Here is a 20,420-nt window from a genome sequence, read left to right on the forward strand (position 1 = left end):
TTAGCCTCAGGGAAGTAGAGAAGGGGAAGTCAGAAAATTTAAGATTAAGGGGGTTAAACAGAGTTGATGAAACAGTCTGATAGAATCTATGCCCTGCAGAGCCAGATAATATTTATCTGCTGCAGATCTAGTCTCTCCCCACCAATCAACCCTACTTTTCCTGTTGCTTCAAACAATAACACAACAAGCTCCACACATACTGCATTAAAAGATAATCATTTTATGACCAATTCTTCCCTCCTGAGCTTCCAATTAGTTTAGTTTCTAAGTCCAGTTAACTAGTAACAGTAGTCATCATCAATGTACCCTGCGCTTTTCCCTTCCTACACGTACACTATACAACATGGAATTGCATTAGTTCTACATGTGACTGTATTCCGAACTTTCCTTCCAACTCAGGCAAATAAGAAACAGAATTGTCTCATTACTCTTCATTTCAGTTCTTCAGGGTCAGGGAAATCATGGGAAATGTAATGAATTCCACTGTAGCCGAGGCATCTCCTCTCCCCACTCCCGCCCCCACCGTTTGGGAGCCAGTTTAATTTGCCCTCTATGATAAAGATAACTAAATCTTGGAGATTACTAATAAGAAATAAAGCCTCACTTCCTATACACACCGTTTTCTCTCTGTCTCTCTCTTCCCTGAAGGCTGGAGAATCCTAACTCTAATTCTCGTATTCTCCAGTTTTTCTGTAGCGTCTGTCGTTACACTGCACAAAGTAGAGGGCTGAAGACCGCATAGACAGAACCTTTCATTCCACATGGGGTGTTTTGTAAGGACAGCCACGGAAACCCCGAAGAATAAGAAACGTGCTTAGAATATAAAAACTACGGAAAGCTGACAAACGAACATGTAGGAATTCCAGACAAATCCTGCCAAACCGTCCGAACGGAGTGGAAGTAAATCCTCATCCTCCACAACCCCTCAACCCCAAGTCCCTCTAAAACGGAGTAATTGGCGGTGCGGCTCCGCATGACGTCATACCACAGGCACTCCCATTCCACTTGGGGGAGCGCGGGGGCTTCATCTCTTTAAATGGTACACCACGCCTCCTCTTTCTGACCAATCAAGTGCCGCTCTTTTAGCCTCTTTCCTCCTTTTCCCGCCATCCCAGACTGCCCATCTTGACACTCGGTCTAATCAGGGAGGTCCTGCCTCTCCCGAGCCCTAGCGCCTCCCGGCGGAAGAGGGGCAGGGTTTCTGTCTTTTGACTCCGCCTTGGTCTATGCAGCGCCGGCCAACCCGAGCCCTCAGAAAGAAGGGGCGTGGCTTAAATTCCCCTCCCCCAGCCCAGGGGTTACGGTTTGTTGGGGGCAGCTGGTCGCTAGGCTAAGCAACCTTCTCCTGGTCTCTGGGTCGGGCGGGTCCTCCCAGAGGTAGCACCATGGAGCGCTCTCCTGGAGACGGCTCCAGCCCCAGCCCCGCGGATCAGCCCTCTGCTCCCTCCGACCCCCCTGACCAGCCCCCCGCTGCTCACACAAAGCGGGACCTGAGTTCTGGGAACCAACCTGCCGGCCCAGGCGCGGCGGGTGAGGCCCTAGCGCTGCTGACTTCATTCGGGCGGCGGCTGCTTGTGCTCGTGCCGGTGTACCTGGCTGGGGCAGTGGGACTCAGCGTGGGTTTCGTGCTCTTCGGCCTCGCCCTCTACCTGGGCTGGCGCCGGGTCCGCGACGAGAAAGAACGGAGCCTTCGGGCAGCGCGGCAGCTGCTGGACGATGAGGAGCGGCTCACGGCGAAAACACTTTATATGAGCCATCGAGAGCTACCTGCCTGGGTGAGCGAGCACCCTCAGTGCTGCATAGCCCCCTCATAGCCCCTCGGCTCTAGGGCTCTCCCTCCCTGTCCCTAAAGTCAGCTTCCCACCCTGGGGCCATGGGAGGGAGACTCCCCTCTCGCCCCGCTAGCCGGCTGCCTGCTAGGACGCGCCACTCTTGGGACCCGGTAGCCACTCTTCCCCCTTTCCCCCTCCTTTCCGCGTGCCCAGATCCTGATCCTTCCACAGAATCAGGACTTCTTCCTCTGCGCTTGGGCAGGAGCAGTTATAACATCTGGGGAGCCTGTCGCAGCTGTGGCTCTCCCTCCTAGCCAAGACGCTTGAGCGTTCCTCGCTTCTGGTGCCACTCGCGCCTTGCTGCTCCCGGACATCCCCGTTGCGGCTCAGAGGGTTCCCTCGTCACTCCAGTCTTCCTTGGGACTTTTTTCTCTCTCTCTCTCTTTTTTTTTTTTTTTTTTTTTTGCCTATTTAAGGCCATAATGTTCTCCCTTTTCCCGCTCTTATCTCCGGGTACCCGCCGGGACTCGACCCCGGGAGCACTGCTCGGGGGAGCCACGGCACCCGGACAGACCCCCGACCCTCGCCTTGCAGCCCCAGGCAGCTGGGCCGCAGCGCAGCGGAGGCGGCTGCGGGACTCAGGGCGGGGGTGCGGAGGAGGGGGGAGGGTAGTCCGACTGACTGCTGCAGTGCCCGCTGCCCACACTTCACCGCCCCTGGCCGGCCCCACCCTTTTCCGGACTGCGCGCTGCGCTTGCTCGGTTGGGACCCGGGCCCTATTTCTGCGCCCCCTCACCCCCCTGCCTGCTCTCAGCCCTCGCCGGGGCAGAGCCCGTTACACGGCCCCTCCCTGCCCCCGCCTTCCTGCCCCTCCCAGCGGAGGTGCGGTTCTACGGGGGAGAATGGCAGAAGAGCGGAATCAAAGTTGACACTAGACAGATACAGCCATGCTGCGCAGGCCCAGGGCTGGAGAGGGGAAAGGGGGAGAAATGGTCCCAGGGGACATGTAGCCCAGGCAGCAACTGGCTATTCCTCCTACTCCTCATCATGGAAAAGCAGTCTTCTTCCTGAGGCGACTGTCCCTCCTCCTCCGCCAATACAAACCACAGGTGTCCTTCTTTCCCATAAAAGGCACACTAACGAAATAAAGAAGATGAAGAAAAAAACAAAAACGGCCAGCACTTCTGGCCCCTCAAAGAGCTGCTTCCCTCTTCACCTTCTTGGTGTAGAAGCCCCAGTCCAGGGTGAAGTGGGAAGGCTGCAAAACGGAACCAAGACTTCTCTAATCCCAGGGTTTCCTCCTTAAACTCTGGTTTGTCAGGACCTCCCCCTCCAGAAAGAATGTTGCCCTTCTCCTCCCTCCCTCTCTGCTCCAGCAGCTGTCTTCATTTCACATCCCCAGCTATCCACAGAGCAACTTTGGCCCACATGCCGTCAGCGCCCCTTGTCAGAGAGACCTCAGAGCCCGGAAACCCCGTGGAGGGGTGAATCCTCTGAACATCCTAGCACCTCCAGGCCAACCCCTGGGTGTGAGGAGGCCCTGTCACACTTTGGTTTCCTTTCCTCTGTGGGCACACCACCCAGCATCTTAGTAGGAGACCACAGGTGGAGGCTGTGCTCATCCCTACCTCTCCCTTCCCCACCTCTAGGTCAGCTTCCCAGATGTGGAAAAGGCTGAGTGGCTAAATAAGGTGAGCATGATGGTCTTGATTTTTATTTTTCATGAGGAAGGAATGGGGTTCGTTTCTCTTGCCAGACCCTGCCACTCGTCAGGTCTGGCCCCAGTGCTCTCTGCGAGGAGGATTCCGAAGGAACTTGCATTTAGGAGGAAGATTGGGCTCTCCTGTGACGGGTTCCCTCTCCTTCCAGATTGTGGCCCAGGTCTGGCCTTTCCTGGGCCAGTACATGGAGAAGCTTCTGACTGAAACTGTGGCCCCGGCTGTTCGAGGCTCTAACCCCCATCTGCAAACATTTACATTTACACGAGTGGAACTGGGTGAAAAGGTATGTGTGTAGGAAGGAAAATAACTGGATGGAGGAGATGAGCCAGGGAAGGTGGGTGGCCCAGAAGATACTCCTCCGTTTCCCTCTTCTCTCTCTCAAGAATTCATCTCTCTGCAGCCACTGCGCATCCTAGGAGTCAAGGTTCACCCTGGCCAGAGCAAAGAACAGATCCTCTTAGATTTGAACATCAGGTAACACCACTCACTCTTCTTGCTTCCCCTTCAGCAGGATCCTGATCACTCTGCTTCACTCCCCTCCCCCCATTTCAGCCTAGTACTAACCCTCTTCGTTCGCTTCCTTATCAACCCCTAGCTATGTAGGTGATGTGCAGATTGATGTGGAAGTGAAGAAATATTTCTGCAAAGCAGGCGTCAAAGGCATGCAGGTGGGGCATGTGTCAGGGGCACCCATAATAGGGAGACTTTGCCCTAAATTTCATCGGATGTGGGGAAGTTGAAAGTTGGAAAAACCAAAGCTGGGGAAGTTTGGGAGGGAAAGAAGTCCTTTTGTAGAGAAATGCTTTGATCTTCTTTTTTGGCCCCAGCTACATGGTGTCTTGCGGGTGATTCTTGAGCCGCTCATCGGGAACCTTCCTATTGTGGGGGCTGTGTCGATGTTCTTTATCCGACGCCCGGTAAGGGAAAACACCGAGCTGAATGGGGAAGCAGGGAAAACAGAGAGGATTGGGAGGGAGAGAGTGGCCAGCTCTGGGGCATGGGGGAGGGAAGGCTGAGGGGTCTGGCAACTGTTGGATGGGTGTGGCCATACCAGCTTGTGCTCTGTGCTGATCTCCCTGCTCTTTCCTTCCAGACCCTAGATATCAACTGGACAGGGATGACCAACCTGCTGGATATCCCAGGACTCAGGTATCAAGGATTTATTGAGCACCTAAGTGTTCCAGCCCTGGGCTGGGGGTTTTCGGGATACCAAGCAGTAAAAGATACAGCTGATATCGTCCAGGAGCCTTGATCATCCTAGCTGGAGAGAGAAGACAGATACCCCTGAAAAGTTCCATGCTGTTATTTTTCTCCTGTGGGGGAGCATGTTTGCGGATAGAGAAGGAAGAGGGCTGCAGAAAGCTCAGCAAGAGGAAAAAGAAAAAGAAGAGCTGGGACAGTAGTGAAGAGACAGAGCAGTAGGTGGGGAATTAGGGTGGAAGAGTAGCAAAAACGGATTTTGAAGAAAGGATGTCCCTCTAGCGTTAGGTCACTCTCAGTTGTGGAAAAGAAAGCTGGGGTTGGGGGGTGGATATTGGAATTTGGGGCCACGTTCAGCTCCTTTTCTACCCCCCCATCCAGCTCCCTCTCTGACACCATGATCATGGATTCCATTGCTGCCTTCCTTGTGTTGCCCAACCGATTATTGGTGCCCCTTGTGCCTGACCTTCAGGATGTGGCGCAGTTGCGTTCTCCTCTTCCCAGGGTATGGCCTCTCCAACATCAGATAGATCCTTCTTTCAGGAACCTCATGCTGGGTCCTTAGGTTTTTACCATCTGATTCCTATGCCCAGGGCATTATCCGGATTCACCTGCTGGCTGCCCGAGGTCTGGGCTCCAAGGACAAATACGTGAAGGGCCTGATCGAGGGCAAGTCAGACCCCTATGCACTTGTGCGAGTGGGCACCCAGACATTCTGCAGTCGGGTCATCAATGAGGACCTCAACCCCCAGTGGGGAGAGACTTACGAGGTGGGACAGCTGAGGAGTGGGAATTGTGTCAAATGGGGGAGGCCCTGGGAGGCTGTGAGAGAAGATCCTGATTGGATGATCCTCACAGTGTAGCCCATGAGACCCTTAACGCTGTAATGTTCTTCAGGTGATGGTCCATGAGGTCCCAGGGCAGGAGATTGAGGTGGAGGTGTTTGATAAGGATCCAGACAAAGATGACTTTCTGGGCAGGTGAGACTCTGCCTGTGTTAGGATTCTAAAGCCCCAGTGCTACCACGGTTGCAGAAGCAATTATAATCTCCTTCCAGGCCTGGGAATTGTGTATCATTTTCCTTCTTAGCACCCTCTTCCTGCCTTCACCTGCCTTCTCCCTATCTCTTTCTCTCTCTCTTTCTCTCTTTCTCTCTCTCTTTCTCTCTCTTCTCTCTCTCTCTCTCTCTCACACACACACACACACACACACACACACACACATCTGCTGAGTACAAGAAGGGAGTCTGAGATTTGCCGTTTATTTCTGGGTGGGTGAGTGGAGGGCCAGTGACATGCTATTAATTACAACACATTCTCCTTTTTCCCCCTCTCACTGTCCCCTTCCCACCCCCTCTAGGATGAAGCTGGATGTAGGGAAGGTATTGCAGGCTGGAGTGCTGGATAATGTAAGTTGAGAGAAGAGGAAGAGGGAGGGTGGTCTCACCCATTGGGTTGACAGTAGTTGCTACACTGGTAGAGAAGAGGTTGGGTAAATATCTGATCTCTGTTATACCTCACTTTCTTCTATCCCTCCAGTGGTTTCCTCTACAAGGTGGGCAAGGCCAAGTTCACTTAAGGCTAGAATGGCTGTCACTTTTGCCATCTGCAGAAAAACTGGAGCAGGTAACCAACCTGGCAAACAGGAAGCTGGCAGGGGAGAAACAGATGACTGGAAATATGGGGAACTGGAGGGCAAGGGTCTGACTACCGACCCCTTCCCTCTAGGTTCTGCAGTGGAATCGAGGAGTCTCCTCCCGACCAGAGCCACCATCAGCTGCCATCTTAGTTGTCTATCTGGACCGGGCCCAGGATCTTCCTGTGAGTGTGGCTTCTGAGGGCAGCTGAACAGGAAACCCTGGATGCAGCATTCCCATACCCTGTCTTGCCCCTGCCAACTGGGCTTCAGAAGCAGCAGCATGTAACACAAGGGTTCCAAGGAGGGGATCAGAGCCACCTCAGGGAAAAGATTCTGATGAGAGCCCTACTTCACTCACGGAGACAAAACCAAAAACACCAAGATGGTGACTTTCTAATTCTTCCCCCACAGCTAAAGAAAGGGAACAAGGAACCCAATCCCATGGTACAACTTTCAATTCAGGATATGACCCAGGAGAGCAAGGTGAGGGCCAGGATATCATTGTGGGAGATGGTGTGTGTGTGTGTGCCCACACACGCGTGCCTGGTGGGGTAGGGGAGGATTGTTCTTGAGATGAAGTCTCCCCTTTAGGCTGCCTGTAAAGGCAAAGGTTTTCTGGAGAAACAGGAATGGGTACTGCAGCACGTAACCTTAATCCCATCCTGTGCGTCTCCAGGCTGTCTACAGCAACAACTGCCCAGTGTGGGAAGAGGCCTTCCGGTTTTTCCTGCAAGACCCTCGAAGCCAGGAGCTTGATGTGCAGGTGAGACGATCACCCCACTGAGCTCCTTCTGAATACCCTATTCTGCCTTCCCAGGTCTGTATCCCCTTCTTCCATCTGCCTTTTGATCACTATTTCAGTCCATCTACATAGACTCTCCACCTCCTTGAAGCACTCCATTCTTCCCCAACTATCTCTCTAGAATCATTCTTTATAACTGAGAATTGTATACTTAAAATGAGTGATTTTATGGCAAGTTATGCCTCAGTGAAATTATTTTTAAAAAAAGAACATATTGAGTACTTAGCCTTTTATATTTTTCCTTATTTAGTTTAATTGTAACAAAACAACTTGTACACTTCTAACATTTAAAACTAAGCATCATCTTTCCTTTTCAGTGGAAAAAGAAAATGTGAAAATAAACAGAAGCAAAATTACAATAGAGAATGTCAATTCCAAATAAGATTCTACAGGTTCTAGGGCACCTGGTTGGCTCAGTCAGTTAAGCATCCAGCTCTTGATCTCAACTCAGGTCTTGATCTCAGGCTTGTGAGTTCTGACTGGGTGTGAAGCCTACTTTAAAAAAAAAAAAAAAAAAAAAAAAAATCTTACAGGTTCTGTCGATTCTCCCATCAAGTGGCAGGGCTCAAGTCATGATTAGAATTTTATTTTATTTTTTTAATGTTTATTTTGCAAGAGAGTGTGTACTCTTACATGAGCTGGAAAGGGACAGAGAGAAAGAATCTGAAGCAGGCTCCACACTGTCAGCACAGATCCCGACTTGGGGCTCCGTCGCACAGACTGTGATATCATGACCTTAGCTGAAATCAAGAGTTGGTTGCTTAGCTGACTGAGTCTCACCCAGGTGCCCCAGGAGAGAATTTTATTTTAAAAGTGTCATCTTAAACTGCAAGAATGTCTGTTAAACATCACAATTAAACATGCCAGAGAAGCCATGTAGACATCTAGAAGCTTAAAGTTCACAGAAAAAAACATGAAACAGTATCTGCCTTCATGAAGTTTACTGGCTAGTTTCACAGACAAGACACATATGTATAAAACCATCCAGAAATTATTAAATATTAACTAATGGGAATAAAGTACCCATAATGTAGTGCTAAGGATAGCCAAAGAAAGGTACGGAGGCTTGAGCAACTAGAGAGATTTTGTGAAGAATTTTAGGTGGGCCCTGAGTGATTAATAGGATTTAAATAGGCAGGGGGAGGGAAAATAAGTAAATAGAGTAAACTAAAAAAAAGTAACAAAAATTTTTTAAAAATAGGTAGGGGGAGGAGAATGAGAACTTTTCAGATAATGGGAGCAGGATGAGCAAAGGCAGAAGGAACGATGGAGTAGGTGGACTGTTAAGTTGGCTAGAGTAGGACAAAAGGTGATTGGCACAGAGCAAATGAAGCTGGCGGTAGGTTACAATTTCCCCAATAGGTCTTTTTCCTAATCTCTTCACTACATCCCCTCTTCCTGTGCCTCTAGGTGAAGGATGACTCCAGGGCCTTGACTTTAGGGGCACTGACCCTGCCTCTGGGTCGCCTGCTGACTGCCCCTGAACTCACCTTGGACCAGTGGTTCCAGCTCAGCAGCTCTGGCCCAAACTCCAGGCTCTACATGAAATTGGTTATGAGGGTATGGAGACAGAGGAAGCACTGAGGGTGGTAAAGGGCCTTGTAGACTCCTTGGTATTAAGAGTAAGGAAGGGGAATCCTCTAATATGTGTGGAAGAACCTATCAGGCACACAAAAGTGTTTGTTGACCTAACTGGGGAAGAAATAGTGTGTGAGTAGGAAGAGTGTGGAGGGAACCTTCTAGAGATGAGCCCAGCCAAAGCAGAAACCTGTTTTCTCGGTCAGAGCCTCTGCTCTGCCCCCCCACCCCCACATACCTTGCTTGCAGGTGGTCAGCTGCACTTCTTTGATTTGACAACTACACTACCCTTCCCAGATCTTGTACTTGGATTCATCAGAAGTGCACTTTCCCACCGTGCCTGGAACACCTGGTGCTTGGGACCCGGACAGTGAGAGCTCCCAGGCAGGCAGCAGTGTGGATGCCCCACCTCGACCTTGTCATACTACTCCTGATAGTCACTTCGGGACTGAGGTGAGTCTATATCTAGAAAGGACTAGGGTCGGTTGCCTAAGTGTGCAAAGCCTGTTTTTCAGGGCTGGTTTTGTCAGGTTTATCTCTCACAGCCATCTGGTGCCTCTGTCTGTCCCTTTTGCAGAATGTGCTTCGGATCCATGTATTAGAGGCCCAGGACCTGATTGCCAAAGACCGTTTCTTGGGGGGATTGGTAAAGGGCAAATCAGACCCCTATGTGAAACTAAAGCTGGCAGGACGAAGCTTCCGGAGCCGTGTTGTTCGGGAAGATCTCAATCCCCGCTGGAATGAGGTTTTTGAGGTCAGAATTGAGCAGCTGGGACTCCTCTTGAGTCCCTTCCCCTTCTTCCCTCTAGCTCTGAGAGAGCCCCAGGGTCAGAAAGCCCTCCGGGGTTCAGGTGATTGAGGGGGAGGTTCCTAGTCATTTGGGAGAAAAAAGGAAAGAATCCCCTTTGCACTATTCTCTCCCACTAGGTGATTGTCACATCGATTCCAGGCCAAGAGCTAGACATTGAAGTTTTTGACAAGGACCTGGACAAGGATGACTTTCTGGGCAGGTGAGAGGACGGGAGTCTGGCAGCGAAGACAGGCTGGGCCTCTGTAGGCCACGGAAGTCTGGCTCTGGGGAGACAGAGTCATGGCTCTGACCGTTGGCCTCTTGTTTAAATCTTTCTCCTCTACAGGAGTAAAGTGAGTCTCACTGCAGTCCTAAACACTGGCTTCCTTGATGAGGTGAGCAAGAAATTAGAATCAATAATCCTTCCTGATCTTGACCCATGTCTCACTCTTCTAGTCCCTCTGTCCCCACATCCTCAAGCCTTAACCCTGCCTACTTCCTCAGTGGCTGACTCTGGAGGACGTGCCATCTGGCCGCCTGCACTTGCGTCTGGAGCGTCTGACCCCCCGGCCCACTGCTGCCGAGTTAGAGGAGGTAGGGAATGGACTCCAGATGGGTCAAGGCGAACTCTTGTGTCAGCTTCCGAGGTGTAGGCCAGGCCCCAGTATGTCAGTCACCACTCCCCAAGCCGAGTGTGTCTTCCCACAGGTGCTGCAGGTGAACAGTTTGATCCAGACGCAGAAGAGTGCAGAACTGGCAGCGGCCCTGCTGTCCGTTTATCTGGAGCGGGCGGAGGACCTGCCGGTGAGATCTGCTCCCCACGCCCCATAGCTCCCTGGCCCTTGCTCCGCCTCCCTCAGGTTTGGATGCCCCTGGTGTATTTGGAATAGTAAATTCCAAATTCCTCTTTCCCAGGGTGGCGCTGGGGTGGGAAGAATGGTCTGTTTGAGGCCAGGAGGGTGGTGGCTGTCAAGTAATAATGGGGACCTGGTCACTGGCTGTGGATGGAATTTGTGAGGGGAGCGGGGGATCTGCCTAACGAGGTCTAAATTTAAGACCGTATTTAACACAATATTCTGTCTCTTAGCTCCGAAAAGGTACCAAGCCTCCCAGTCCTTACGCTACTCTCACTGTGGGAGATACTTCTCACAAGACGAAGGTATTAGAAAATGCCACAGGGCTGTCTGGGAGGGATGAGAGATGCAGAGGAGAGAGTTCCAACCACTGACCGTAACCCTTCATCTCCACCAGACTGTTTCCCAAACTTCAGCCCCTGTCTGGGATGAGAGTGCCTCCTTTCTCATCAGGAAACCAAACACTGAGAGCCTGGAGTTGCAGGTACTATAAATTCATTCTGTGAACATTCTGCCATCACGGGCTGGGCACTGAACCAGGCACAGGGCGTTCAGAGATAAAAGATCTAGTTCTTATCTTTATGGAGCTCACACTCTCTTTTGGGAGAAAAATAACCACGGAAAACTTCCAGACTGACAACTGCTGACGAAAAGGCACCGTGGGGAAAAAAGGAGGGCTTTCATGTCAGACTAGGGGAAAAGGTAAAGGCAATAAGAGAGGCATCCTTAGATGACCTCTGAGCTTAAGGGTAAACAAACTCTGACCAAGAAGAGAAGGAAAAGTCTTCAGGCTGAGAAGAGAAGGAGCAGAAAGAAGGCAAATTATAGATAAGAGAGGCAGACAGAAGCAAGATCACAGGGGCTCTTGAATATTATGCTAAGAATCTGGATTTATCTAAAGGCACAGGGAAACAGTTGAGGGAGTGAGGGGAGGGGTGGGGCAGCCTGGATGGCTGAGCGTCTAACTTCGGCTCAGGTCATTATCTCACAGTGGTTTGAGAGTTCCAGGCCCCACATCGGGCTTGCTGCTGACAGCTCAGAGCCCACTTCAGATCCTCTGTCCCCCTCGCTCTCTGCCCCTCCCCTACTCGTGCACTCTATCAAAATTAAACATATAAATAAATAAATGAGTGAGGGGTGACACACCCAGATTTGCACTTTACAGAGATCATGCTGATAGCACGATAAAGAATGGACTAAAGGAAGATGATGCTGGAGGCAGGGAAATCAGTTAACAGTCTATTAGAGTAATAAACAAGAAATGACCAAGCTTGGATGGTATTTGGTGGTGGTTAATTTGACATGGGGGGAGATGGAACAAGGAACAGTCGAGATGCTAACTCCTGGGTTCTTAGCATGGGGTAGCTGGACAGAGAAGGGTGCCATGGCCAACACAGGGAATGCCCAAAGCAGGAGTTTAAGAGTTTTTTGAAAATGTTTATTTATTTATTTTTGAGAGAGAGTGGGGGGCAGGGGACGGAGAGAAGAGAACACCAAGCAGGCTCCATGCTGTCAGTGCAGAGCCCAACAAGGGGGCTCGATCCCACAAACCCTGAGATCATGACCTGAGCCTAAATCAAGAGTCTGACGCTTAACTGAGTCACCCGGGCACCACCAAAGCAGAAGTTTTTGAATTTGAGATCTCTGAGACCATGCAAGGGGAAAGAGCCATCCAGAAGGTGCATCTATGGCCCACTATGGTGTTCCTCCCTCTCCCTCTTGTTTGAACATCATGAATAAGCACCGTGTAGCAACTGTAGCCGTGGGTATGAGGAGCATTCTTAGGGATGTAGGGTGAAAAGAAGACCAAGGATGGACACATTGAGCATGGCAGCAGTGAAAGGACAGGCAGAGGAAGAAGCGCCCTTCAAAGGGCCTGCAGCGTGGCCAGGGCAGTGGGGTGCGCACCAGGAAAGAAAGGGTTAAGGAAACCAAAAGAAGAATGTATGAAAAGATAAGAAGTAGCCAAATGTTACTAAAAAACAAAATTAGGGCCACCTGGGTGGCTCAGTCTTGGTTTCGGCTCAGGTCATGATATCATGTTTTATGGGTTCGAGCCCCACATCAGGCTCTATACTGACAGCCCAGAGCCTGCTTGGGATTCTCTCTCTCCCTCTGCACCCCCCGCCCCACCAACTCATGTGCTTGTGTGCATTCCTGCACTCTCTCTCTCTCTCTCAAAATAAATATAATAAAAAATTAGATGACCAAAAACTATTGATTGACTTTGAAAATGAGGTCACTGATTATTGGAGCAACTTCAATGGCATGAAGAGTGAAGGGTGAGCAAAAGTAAAGAGGTATGGGAGTGGGGAGAGGGAGGTAATATAGGGGTGCCCTTCCCCTTCTGAAGTGTGAAGAGTCAGATACTTTCTAAAATTGATAAAACAATAAGTAGAGAATTATACGAACAGAAACCAATAGAACTTAATGGAACTATCAACAACACAAGCAAAGATAGAGAAGAGATGCAAATGAGCTCAATTCTTGACCTTGCATTGCAGGTCAGTAGACACCAAAGCTGACAAATCACAATAAAGTGATATATAGGCATATTAGTTAGAATTATGCTAGAACTAAGAAAACAGAAAGGGTTTACAGGTAGTTACTTAGGAATAAGGAAATGGGGTTGGAAGGGCAGGAAACATTTAATTCCATTTTTACTGTTCTTTTTCTCCACCTATGCAGCTATTACAGCCCTTGGGCATAATTTGTGAATGCCTGGGAAGTACAGATAGCATGGTCCACTCTGGTTAGGAAAGGAAGGGAAGCGGGACCAGCAACATGGCTTCTCTGTCACAAAGGGGAGTCTCTCTCTGAAACCACCCAAGTGTCCAAGCGTTTGGAACTAGAACACCAGGGTTAAATCATTGACCTCTTGACTCCACAGGTTCGGGGCGAGGGGACTGGTGCACTGGGCTCACTTTCCCTGCCCCTCTCGGAGCTACTTGTGACTGACCAGCTCTGCTTGGACCGTTGGTTTACACTTAACAACGGACAAGGGCAGGTGTTGCTGAGAGCACAGCTGGGGGTGAGTGCCAGGAGATGACGGGCCAAGGGCCACGCCCTCATAGCAAGGGAGTTGAGCACGAGTCTGCCCTGCTCACGGCCTTCTTGCCTACCTAGATCCTGGTGTCCCAGCACTCAGGAGTGGAAGCGCACAGCCACAGCTACAGCCACAGCTCCTCATCTCTGAGTGAAGAACCAGAGCTCTGGGGGGGGCTGCCTCATATCACTTCCTCAGCCCCAGAGCTCCGGCAGCGCTTAACACATGGTGACAGGTAAGGGCCTTGGACAGAAAGATGGGGTGCAGTCAGGAATACAAAGGATAAGCCACAGGCTCCCGAAGTACGACCTTCTTCCAACACTATCTCCATCTCTCCATAGTCCCGTTGAGGCTCCAGCAGGGCCCCTGGGCCAGGTGAAACTGACTGTCTGGTATTATAGTGAAGAACGGAAGCTGGTCAGCATTGTGCACAGTTGCCGGTGAGACCCTATGCTCCGGGTTCCCACCCTCCCTCCCCCCATCTTGGACTGTCTTCTACCTTCATCTCCCTGTTGCAGGGCCCTTCGACAAAATGGACGGGATCCCCCGGACCCCTACGTGTCACTGTTGCTACTGCCAGACAAGAACCGGGGCACCAAGAGGAAGACCTCACAGAAGAAGAGGACCCTAAATCCCGAATTCAGTGAGCGGTCAGTCAGGCATTCAGGGGGAGATGGCAGGCTTGGGAAGGAACCCCTGCCCCTAAGACCCAGTCCCTCCCCAGGTTTGAGTGGGAACTGCCCCTGGATGAGGCCTTGCGGCGAAAGCTGGATGTCTCTGTGAAGTCTAATTCCTCCTTCATGTCAAGAGAGCGTGAGCTGCTGGGGAAGGTAAGAGGGTGAGGACAAGCAAGGCAAAGGTAAGACTTAGAAGCTGCTGGTAATGAGGCTATAGTCCCTCAGGGACTTAGGAAGGAAGCACTGAAGGTGACAGTACTATACAGGTGGTCTGCATAGTACCAGACCGCCGCACTGCACTGGTTTGGACCAGGAATATGTGATGATGGGATGTGGTCTTTGGAGATGTCAAAATAACACCTTGCTCCTACCATCATCCACACAGGTGCAGCTGGACCTTGCAGAGATAGACCTTTCCCAGGGAGCGGCCCAATGGTGAGTATCGGATAGGCGGGGAATGGGCCTGGATATTTAAGTAAGAGAAATCCCAATCATAGGAAGGGAGAAAAGAATGCATTCTGAGGTGAGAACTGTTGATTCGCTGAAGTATAGGAGCGCTTGGGTCATGTTTCATTTATAAGAGGACACAGGTCACCTTTCTACCTGAGCTTCCTCTGCGTGTTCCCACAGGTATGACCTCATGGATGACAAGGACAAGGGCAGTTCCTAGGAGCCAAGGATTACCAGCCTGACTACTGTCTCCTTGCCTTGCCTCTTGCTGCATCACCTCAATGTGATGAGCCTACAGCTAGGGCCCAAGGGCAGAGCCTGTGCCCCTCACCCTCTCACCTCCCAGGCCCATGCCAGGGCCTTTGCCTGACCAAAGAGGAGGACCACAGGTTACCCTTTACTGCATGGCCTCAGGCAGAGACCTGAGCTGGCTATTTCCTGCTCTGCCTGCACATTCTTCTCCTTCCCTCCCAAGTCCTCAGGGCCTTCTGTACCTGTGCCTGGCCACTGGCAGCACCTGCAGTGGCATCAGCTTATGCCAAATATAGCTTTTGGAAAGACCTTTTTTTCTTTAATTGGATGCTCACCTTCTTCCCCACCATGAACAGTCAGGGAGGGTAAACACATAGGTGGGAAGGTGGACAGGCTAAACACTCAAGAGTCTCTTGGACTATTGCATGTAGTAAATGTACAGCAACCCAGGCCCACAGGGCCAGTTCTGTCCCCACTTTTCCTCAAGTCTGTCCTGCAAACTACACCTGCTGTGATGACTAGGGCAGTCTCTTCACTCACTTTGGGAATGAGAACACTTAGATCCTATCCAAGCCTTCAAGTAGTGGATATCAATCTTGGAACCTCTAGCTGGTGCTGTGCAGAGGAACTCGGAGGACTCGGGCCAGCAGGGCCAATGTTTTGCCCAGGTGCCTAGGCTGTTAACTCACTGATGAGAACTGAATCTCTTGGTTTTGCACCAACTCTGCCAATCCACTGTATCTTACATTAAACATTATACTCAAACCAGCTGTGGCTCTTTTCCTTAAGGACAGGGAATCCAGCTTCTATCACTATTTGCAGATGACATGACATTCTATATAGGAAACCTTAAAGACCACCAAAAAAACCGTTAGAACTCAAAATTCAGTAAAGTTGTAGGATACAAAATCAACATACAAAAATCTGTTGCATTTCTAATCAGGTACATTAAAACAATCCCATTTACAGTGGTTTCAAAGAGTGAAAGACCCAAAAATAAATTTAACCAAGGAGGTGAAAGACCTGTACGCTGAAAACTATAACACTTTAGGAAAGGAACTGAAGACAGATAAAAGACATTCTATGTTCATGGACTGGAAGTATTGTTAAAATGTCCACACTACCCAAAACAACATAGAGTCAGTGTAATCCCTATCAAAAATCCAATGGCATCTTTCACAGAAATAATCCTAAGATCTGTATGGAACCACAAAAGTCCCCAAACAGCCAAAGCAATCTTGAGAAGGAAGAACAAAGCTAGAGGCACCACATTCCTTGATCTCAAAGTATATTGTAAAGATATAGTAATGAAAACAGTAAGGTATTGACATAAAAAACAGGTCAACACAACAGAGAGCCCAGAAATAAACCCACACATACAGGTTTCCTCTGCTATCTGAAGGTAGAACATTCCTGTGAAACCTTTCCTAATCTGAAATAATGTAAAGTGAAAAATTAATTCCCATTAATTTATATGGAGACATTTCTTTGAGAATTCCCAGACCCCAAAAATAGTCTCTTCTAGGCTTCTCTGACCCTTGAGGGCACATCTTGCAAACAGATGCACAAAATAAATTGAAATAATGCACAGACGCTTATAGTTCAAAGCTATGGCCATTTGATGCTGAGTACAGTTCCCAGGGAAGAAGCTTGGTTCTCCCTGCTTGGGATGCCCGCTCTCCCTATAATAGCTCACTGCAAAACAAAAGCTGAACACCATTTTTGCTTTTCATTTTTTCATAAAAGCAAAAATCCCCTTTGTAATTCTTTCGGTTAGTGAAAGATACTAATATAGGTATTTCTTTAAAGTGGCCTAAAGGTGCCTAGATGGCTCAGTCGGTTGAGCGTCTGATTTTTTTAAGTTTATTTTTATTTATTTTGAGGAAGAGATAGCAAATACACCTCAGTAGGGGCAGAGTGAGAGGGAGAGAGAGAATTCCAAGCAGGTTCCACACTGTCAACACAGAGCCCGATGTAGGGCTCAATCTCACAAACCGTGAGATCGTGACCTGAGCCAAAATCAAGAGTGGGACGCTTAACCTACTGAGTCATCCAGGTGCCCCTTGACTCTTGATTTCAGGTCAGGTCATGATTCCAGGGTCATGGGACTGAGCGCCACTTTGGGATCCTCGCTGAGCGTGGAGGCTGCTTAAGATTCTCTCCGGGGCACCTGTGTGGCTCAGCTGGCTCTTGATTTGTCATGATTTCACAGTTCATGAGTTCAAGGGCCATATCAGGCTCTATGTTGACTGCAGAGCCTGCTTGGGATTCTCTCCCTCTCTGTCCCTCCCCTGCTCGTGCTCTCTCTCTCAAAAAAAAAAAAAAAAAAAATTTAATGGATTAAACACTTAGATATAAGACCTGAAATCATAAAAACTAGAAAAAAATATAAGCGATAAGCAACTTGACATAGATCTTGGCAACGTTGTTTTTGAATATGACACCCAAAAGTAAAGGCAACAAAAGCAAAAATAATCATCTACATCAAAAGCTCCTGCAAAGCAAAAGAAACCAACAAAATGAAAAGGTAAACTACTGAATGGCAAAAGTATTTGCAAATTCATATATCTGATAAGGGGTTAATATAAAAATATATAAAAAAAAAAACTTTTACAAAACTCCATAGCAAAAAAACCAAACCAAAAACCAAAAAAATCCAATTAAAAAATGGGCAGCTCTGAAAAGACATTTTTCCAAAGATGACATACAGATGGCCAACAAGTATCTGAAAAGATGTTCAAGATCACTAATCACCAGGGAAATGCAAATTTAAACCACAATCACCTTATACCTGTTGGAATGGTTATTATCAAAAAGACAAAGAGGTAGTAAGTGTTGGTGAGAAAAGGGAACCCTTGTATACTGTTGGTAGAATATAGATTGGTGCAACCACTAGGGAAAACAGCAATGGAGGATCCTCAAAAAATTAAAAACAGAACTGCCATGTGATCCAACAATTTCACTTCTGGGTATATATCTAAAGGAAATCAAATGATTATCTCAAAAAGATACCTATCAGCTGAGAATCTAGCTGGGGGCTCTGGAGCCGGTGGGTGCCTGGGGCCAGTGGAGGAGGAGGAAGCCGAGGAGGTTGGGGTGACTGCTTAGGTGACATCTGATGAAATTAGTGAATAAGCAAATCAGCTATGTCTTACACTCCGGGTATTGGTGGTGACCCTGCCCTACTGGCCCAGTGTATCTCTTCCAATATCCAGAGGATCACACAATGTTGCAACAGAAGCAGCAGTATACTACCCAACTTGCCAAAGAGACCAGAGTTTGGATCCCTGCCCACCACCCCCAGCGAACAGCGTCAAAGGAAAATACAGAAGGATTGCTTAGTGGCTCAATTCACGACATCACTGACAAACTTTCAAAAGGTCCAGAGGGAAGCTGCTGCGAAAGAGAAAGAGTTTGTTGCTCGAGTAAGAGCCAGTTCTAGAGTATCTGGTGGTTTTCCTGAGGACAGCTCAAAGGAAAGGAATCTTGTATCCTGGGAAGGCAAGCTCAACCTCAGGTGCAGGTGCAGAATGAAGAAATTACAGAGGATGACCTCTGCCTTATTCATGAGAGAGAACCTTCTATTAGGCAACTTGAAGCTGATATTATGGATATTAATGAAATATTTAAAGATTTGGGAATGATGATTCACGAGCAAGGAGATGTAATAGCATAGAAGCCAACGTGGAAAACGCGGAGGTGCACGTTCAGCAAGCAAACCAGCAGCTGTCAAGAGCAGCAGAATATCAGCACAAATCCAGAAAAACCCTGTGCATCATCATTTTTATCATTGTCATCTGACTTGTAATTCTCGGTCTCATCGTATGGAGAGTGAAAGGCTGAATTATAAAGGAGCACACTGTTGCACTACATTCTCAAATTATGTACGAAATTTCCTGTAATCATGGTTTATTACATTATTATTATTTTAAAGCTATTGCATAAAGGATAGCTCCCATACTTTGTCATTTTTATTTGGCAGGGGGAAGTTTCTTTTGGATTCAATCTGATATTTTCTAATACTGAAAGTTTTTCTCAGTATCACTGCTGGCATAACTCCCATGCTTTTCAATCTAGTAACTCTGAGGTTTTGTCCACAATGTATATGCTTTTCATTTATAATTTATTTGCCCTGGTGACTTAGCTTTTGGAATCAGTAAATTTAAAGGTAGGTGTGTGTGTGTGTGTGTGTGTGTGTGTGTGTGTGTGTTCTGTGTGCATCTGTCTCTTGTCACAGAGTGACATGCACCCAGATTTGTGTGACTTCAATAAAAAATCTCAAATTTAATTTTGATATGGGCCAGCAGAGGAAATATTCTCAATAACTTAAAGTTAACCCACCTGTTTGTGGTGTTTTGTTTTGTTTCGTTTTCTGGTTCATAACAGCACAAATTATCTATTTAACTTTTATTGTTGGTTTTCTCTTAAGACCTTTGTTCAGTCTAAATGAAATCAGTGAGTAATTTCCTAGAATATCTCATCCTCCTGATGTATATACACTAAACATTTGCTGTAGATTGCCTAGTAAAACACTAAGGATAATTGTTTTTGCATAGGACCTGTTTAAGTCTGATGTTTGCTGGGGTATGTGTAGTCACTATAAATGTTTAATGTAATTTGGAGGAAGAGTATGAAAAATGAGTTCATACTATGTTAGAAATCTGGAGATCCAACTTGTTATTCTGCTGTGTACTTTCATAGCTATTAGGATGGAAAACTAATTACCTTCCCTGAAATCCTTCAGAATTATGGCTACATGTGTATCCTTGGGTCAGAATTACTTTTGGGGAGCAACTTTCCCAGAATTATTGTTTTTGAGCACTAACACTTAAAATTTAATGTTTACCCTGCATACCATTTTGTACCATCCTTCATTAGAAAACAATGTGGATGTTTGCCAATTAACCACTTGCCTTTTTAAATCAATGTTGTTTTTGATGCACTAATCTGAATACTGTAAAGAAGATTGTCTTACTTTATAGTTTGTATTTTATAACAATGTTCTTATATAGCAGTTTGATAGTGAAGTCAGTGTTTTACATGGCAAGCTATGAGACTCCAAATGGGAACAAATAAAATATTAAGTAAAGCGTGTCTTTGCAACCAAAATAAAGATGATTTTAAAAGTGAAAAAAAAAGATACCTGCACCCCTATAGTCCCTGCATCATTACTGACAACAGCCAAGACAAGAAAACAACCTATGTGACCACTGAAGAATGAATGGATAAAAAAATGTAGCACATGTGCATGGCATGTGTGTGTATACACACACTATGGAATATTATTCAGCCATAAAAAGAAGGAAATCTTACCATTTATATCAACATGGATAGACTTCAGGGGCATAATGCTAAGTCAAATGAGTCAAATACTAAGTGATCATACTTATATATGGAATCTAGTATACTAATAATACTAAAAAGAGCTCATAGATAAAGAGAACAAACTAATCGGTGATTGCCAGAGGTGGGGGTTGGGGGTTGGGGGATGGGAGAAATGGGTTAGGGTGGTCAAAAGAAACTTTCAGTTAAAAACTAAGTCCTGGGCGGGGTGGGGGGGTTTCTGGGTGGCTCAGTTGGTTGAGCGTCCGACTTTGGCTCAGGTCATGATCTCATGGTCTGTGAGTTCTGTACTGACAG

General features: G+C 47.9%; 1 protein-coding gene and 1 pseudogene across 1 annotated transcript; both read left to right on the forward strand.

Annotated features, from left to right (window-relative positions):
- The first annotated feature begins 1,277 nt into the window (after nt 1-1,277).
- ESYT1 (extended synaptotagmin 1) lies at nt 1,278-15,548 on the forward strand. The gene is made up of 31 exons (XM_060657302.2): nt 1,278-1,775; nt 3,422-3,463; nt 3,642-3,776; nt 3,894-3,967; nt 4,089-4,161; nt 4,321-4,410; nt 4,587-4,642; nt 5,075-5,198; nt 5,287-5,463; nt 5,591-5,673; nt 6,053-6,101; nt 6,232-6,318; nt 6,421-6,513; nt 6,743-6,814; nt 7,008-7,094; nt 8,544-8,693; nt 9,009-9,164; nt 9,289-9,465; nt 9,639-9,721; nt 9,848-9,896; nt 10,006-10,095; nt 10,210-10,305; nt 10,589-10,660; nt 10,753-10,839; nt 13,246-13,386; nt 13,482-13,636; nt 13,743-13,841; nt 13,920-14,051; nt 14,126-14,231; nt 14,464-14,513; nt 14,709-15,548. Exons 1-31 carry the CDS (start codon nt 1,386-1,388, stop codon nt 14,746-14,748), a joined length of 3,315 nt encoding a protein of 1,104 aa, XP_060513285.1. The 5' UTR covers nt 1,278-1,385; the 3' UTR covers nt 14,749-15,548.
- Nucleotides 15,549-15,669: 121 nt separating this feature from the next.
- Nucleotides 15,670-19,918, forward strand: LOC132694225 (syntaxin-7 pseudogene; annotated as a pseudogene).
- Nucleotides 19,919-20,420: the final 502 nt, after the last annotated feature.

This window comes from Panthera onca, chromosome B4, assembly GCF_046562875.1.
Source record: "Panthera onca isolate mPanOnc1 chromosome B4, mPanOnc1 haplotype 2, whole genome shotgun sequence".
Taxonomy (NCBI): Eukaryota; Metazoa; Chordata; class Mammalia; order Carnivora; family Felidae; genus Panthera; species Panthera onca.

What these genes read in the sequence shown, in the direction of transcription:
- ESYT1 (XM_060657302.2), top strand. Translation starts at nt 1,386, where the DNA reads ATGGAGCGCTCTCCTGGAGACGGCTCCAGCCCCAGCCCCGCGGATCAG. An exon ending in GCTGGAATGAGGTTTTTGAG is followed by an intron (nt 9,466 to 9,638) that starts GTCAGAATTGAG and finishes CTCTCCCACTAG; the next exon opens with GTGATTGTCACATCGATTCC. An exon ending in ATACTTCTCACAAGACGAAG is followed by an intron (nt 10,661 to 10,752) that starts GTATTAGAAAAT and finishes CATCTCCACCAG; the next exon opens with ACTGTTTCCCAAACTTCAGC.